Raw genomic sequence first — 4,795 nt, 5'->3', positions numbered from 1 at the left:
TCTCAAAGGGAAAAACAGATCATTCTCTGCAAGGGGAGAAGACTCCAAAGTCTTAGGACACATGGCCTTTTACATATTCACTAGTTTGTCCTACCTCTCTCCTCGGTGGGATTGGCTGCCTTCTCACCTTTGGATGACTGGCTGATTGGGGTTACGTAATAGATAACTTTCTACATTATACATGGAGTTATTTCTTGTGGAAGATTAAAACTTAGCCATTTGGCATTCCGCCTCTTAAGTAAATATATCCTACCTGTTGAACGCGTGACACCTGCCATCTACACCAGAAGCAGCAGTCCAAGGACATTAACCCACTCTCTGGATTTTAGGTGTTAGATTGCAAGAAATCCATGACTTACACAGACACTAGATGAATGAATGGCTTTACTAAGAGTCAGAGAGAGATCAGCTTTAACAGTGAGTAGTGATCTCCATGGGCAGTGTTCTCCCCTCCTGAAGACACCTGGTGATGGTTTGAAGGAATCCTTCTTGTGCTTAAAGCAAGACCTTGTCCCTTCCCTGCTGTGAACATTATAGTGCAGTTTACAGCACACTAAATGGTATAGATGTAGAACAGATTCGGTATCAGAGTTGACCAAGTGGCACATGGCAAGTGGCATATGCTTAAGCAGAATGAATAAGTACACCTTGGGTAGGAAACAGGAAAAGATATTCCCACACAAGGCGGTTAACCCAGTAAGACTGAGAGGGCTCTGTATGTATTTTTAAAGAAATGTTTCAGGCCCAAGGCCCACTCGTAAGCAGCCCTGTGAGGACTGACATACTGAACACACATGGCTGTCATTCCCAACACTGACCAACACAGACAGCTTTATAAAAATTTCAATATTAAGTTTATTATTTATGTATATAGCATATATATAAATCATGTGTGACATATTATGCAATACAATGTAAATAAATGCATATTATACATTTATATAGTGTATATAATGTAATGATATATGATCATCCATATAATTATTATTCTCAGTTGAAATATCAATTACATGTTCATTTCTTATAGTTTCTGTCATCTGGGTATTTCCTGGTCCTCAGTGGTCAAGGGTGAACCACCTCACAAAGGAAATTAAAGTACCGTTTTAAAATTTTAAATATAAATGCAACTTGGGTTTCAAATTAACATGCTTCATACACCTCTAATAGGCTCAGGAGCAACTCAGATACATGGTAGTGAGAGGCACTTGGAAATTGGGTACAGAAGGAACATCCATATACTGGAATTGATAGAATGACTAAGCTTAGGACAGATAGGAAGGATGGTGCTGGGACAGAAAGCTGTAATTCCTAGATTTCTCTAGGTGAACTTAGTCTCAAGTGTTATGGATGTCACCAGCCAGCTTTCCAGGCCAGCAGGTGACATCCCAGGTTGCTCAGATTCATGGCATTTGCAAAACAAAAGGTATTTCCTAATACTACAAATCAATAAACTGTGGTCCAGAGGGGCTGACCACATCCTTTTTCACTACCAAAATATATGATAAAGAATGACTAGGCAAATAAAAAAGACCTACATGTACGCAGATAATCCTAAATTTGACAGTGCTTGTCCTACCTCATCAGAGGTTATGTACCCAATATACTGTGAATTCCTCATACTTTTCAATGAATGGGCTTGTAACCCACATATTCACAGGGTACAGTAGTTAATAGCACACAGACAGTAAAATATAATGGTTTACTGAAGATTTTTTAAAACAGTATCTTAGTCCTTAAACCATCCAGATGGGTATGCAACAACTGCTTATAGAACAGAGAGAAAATTTTCTTAAAAAATTAAGACTATTTAAAACTGATGTAGGAAAACAGGCAAAATTGAGAAAAAAAAGCACTTTTATGATAAATATGTAGCTGGTTTGAAAGACCACAGAGGAATCATTTACTCATAAAGAAGGCTCAAATAAGTTTAAAAAATGCACAGATTATTTTAAATAAATAATTTAAATATAATTTTCATATAATAGTGAATTGAAAAATCTTCAAAAGATTAAGGTGATCTTTTTCAATCTTGACCACTCTTTTAGTTCTGACAAGTACAAGGAAAGAAAATGCCTACTCTCAAGTGAGGAAAATTCTGAAACGTTGTTTGCATTTAAAAAGAAAATGCGTATATGGGAATGTCCTTAATTAAGACTCCCTGCTGGTAAGGCACATAAGGCCCAGAGAAGCTGGTTGCAGCATTAAGGCCATCACTTACTGCAAAGCACTTATCCAGCCAAGGGTATCGCGGCAGTAAGAGCCTGTGCTTGTGCCTCTCACATGGTGCTCAGAGGGTTCAGAATGACTCAGTGGAAGTCAGAAGAAGTAGATTTAACCTCGTGCATAATAATCTAAAAATACAAACTTTTATAAAGAACAAGAGATTACTTATGTAAACCACCAGTATCTCTCTCTCTCGCTCTCTGCATTTATGAGCTAACAATTCCATTGCCTGCTTCCATGATTACTATACATCCTAAGAACACCATACTTGACATATGAAAAAGGAAAGAGGGCGAATATTTAAGGTTCCCTGCCCTACCCTCTCTTTATGAGTTAAAGGTTAATCTGGTCCCCCCTGCATCTTTGGAAGGGCAGAGCTTATCTACCGCGTGGTTCAGTGTTTTGCCCCTATGATGACTTGCAATATATCGATGGGCAGAGGGAAGATAATCGTTGAGTTCTTCTCAGCAGCGATGGTATTAAGTGTCTGAAGGTATCGGAGCTCCAGGGCTGCCGGAGATTGAGTCATGATCATGGAGGCTTCCTTCAGAGCCCTGGATGCATTCATTTCTCCTTCAGCTGCAATGACCTTGGCTCTGGCCTCCCTGGCTGCTTCCGCTTCTGCAGCCATAGCTCTCTGGAGCTGCACAGGTAGTTTCACGTCCTTAATATCCACACGCTCCACCTTTATTCCCCAGTCGTCAGTGGCGCTGGCCAGAGTACAGTGCATGTTGCGTGCAATTTCTTCTCTGTCGGAAAGAATTTGAGAGAGGCTCTTGGTGCCCAGAACGTTCCTCAGCGTGGTCTGCGCCAGCAGGCGGGTGGCGGAGTCGGCGTTGGTGATGTTGATCACCGCCAGCCTGGCGTCCTGAACGCGGTAGTAGACCACGCCGTCCACCCTAACCGACACCGAGTCCTTACTCAGGATCTCCTGAGGAGGAATGTCAAAGGAAACAGTCCTCATATCCACCCTGACGAAGCTGTCAGTACACGGCAGAACAAAAACCATGCCAGGGCCTTTGGCTCCTCCTTGTAAAATGTGACCCAGTCTAAAGATGATGGCTCTTTCATACTCTTTTATGATCTTAATGCACAGCCACATCGAGATTGGGAACGTTATAAGGGTGACTAAGAACGAGACAGCCACTAAAATCCATCCACAAGGTCCGAAGCTCCTTCTTGGACTACTATCCCTGAGGGTGTTGGGGAGCCGCGGGGCTCCCGAGTCCTCCGTGAGCCCCTTGTCAGACATGCTGGCCGAACTGGACTCGCGTGGCCTGTGAGGCGTCACCTTGGCCATAACCGCCGGGAGGGCGCGTGCGCGGAGGGGTGGGGCGGAGCGCCGGGCTGCAGCCCCGCCCCCTGTGGTCCCGCCCCCTTCTTAGTCCGTTGTAAGACAAGTTTCCTCAATTTTACCACTGCTTTTTTGTCAGCTCACCATTTTTTTTTTAATATATGTGTAATATATATATGTATCTATACAAAACCTATGTATAGATACATATATATTTACAGTCTGGCTCACAATTTTTTCCTTCTAAAATGTTCTTTTCTACCAGTTTTCCTCTATTTCTGCTTTTCTGATGTTGCCCTCTGAGCTTGCACTAATTGCACTAAGTCTTTTTAAACCTCTTATCACCAGGTTCTCATTGCCATAGTCTGAATACTGTATTGTTCAAATTTTGTTATGGAGAATTTGAACAAAACTTATTTATGAACTCTATCAAGAATAACTTTGTATATAAATTTTGAAATTGAGTGAGGGGTGTGATGATTATGTCTGTACTCAAAAAAAATCCATTAGCGAGCAAGGCTATATTTTATCGCCCATAATTAGAAAATCAGAGTCTTTAGTATAGGAGAATAGAGCATATGCAACAGACCTAAGAGTTTCTAATTGAAAATACAGCTTGAGTCTCTTCTCAAGCAAGTAATATGATTGTGTATTAGTGTATATGTGAGTGCATACTCCACACTCCACTGGAGTATATTTTTAAAAATCAGATGTCTCCAATTAAGCTTCCAGGTGAATCACATATGATCTCATGCCTTTATTTTGGTTTCCTTCCAAATAACGAATGTGTCCCTTTCAGTTGGTAAATGTAACTTGAAACTGTATTTGATTCAGTAACAAAATCCTTCCTTCCTTTCTTCTTTTTTTCTCTTTTTCTTCCCTGTTCTCATTAAGAGTTTACCAAATTTACACCTTTTGCTAAACATTCTACTACTTAACAATTTTAAAAATGAGACTTCCTGTTATCAAAAGTTCTTTATTCAAGACAGTGAGAAACTTTATAACTCAAGTGACAACAGAATATAAATTATTTTCTATATTTTAAAATAATTCTGTTAAATTTTAGAACCTTGTCAAAGGAGATTAATAACAGAGGTAGTATATATTTCTAACTTGACTCACTCTCAGCAAACTGAAAGACTCTAAAATCCTATGTTAAAGAATACTTAATTAAATTATAATTACGAATCTTCCCCCACTGTCTTCAGGTTTCTGTTATTATGATAAATAGTAATAAAACTAGAATAGCACTTTAAATTGAATTGGTTTTCCAGAATA

The 4,795-nt window shown here is 39.9% G+C and overlaps 1 protein-coding gene across 2 annotated transcripts; it reads right to left on the bottom strand.

The window, feature by feature from the left end:
* Positions 1-2,617: 2,617 nt before the first annotated feature.
* On the bottom strand, positions 2,618-3,475 carry LOC100951568 (erythrocyte band 7 integral membrane protein-like). 2 transcript variants are annotated; one of them, XM_012806563.1, is made up of 2 exons: positions 3,297-3,475; positions 2,618-2,819 (listed from the first exon to the last, which is right to left on the bottom strand). In XM_012806563.1, the coding sequence occupies exons 1-2, from the start codon at positions 3,473-3,475 to the stop codon at positions 2,618-2,620; spliced, it is 381 nt and encodes a 126-aa protein (XP_012662017.1). The 2 variants fall into 2 exon arrangements, with proteins under 2 accessions (XP_012662017.1, XP_012662016.1); XM_012806562.1 differs by having other exon boundaries at positions 2,618-3,475.
* Positions 3,476-4,795: the final 1,320 nt, after the last annotated feature.

This window comes from Otolemur garnettii, unplaced genomic scaffold (genome assembly GCF_000181295.1).
Source record: "Otolemur garnettii isolate 467f Iridium unplaced genomic scaffold, OtoGar3 scaffold00054, whole genome shotgun sequence".
Taxonomy (NCBI): Eukaryota; Metazoa; Chordata; class Mammalia; order Primates; family Galagidae; genus Otolemur; species Otolemur garnettii.
This window is presented reverse-complemented; position numbering and strand designations above follow the sequence as displayed.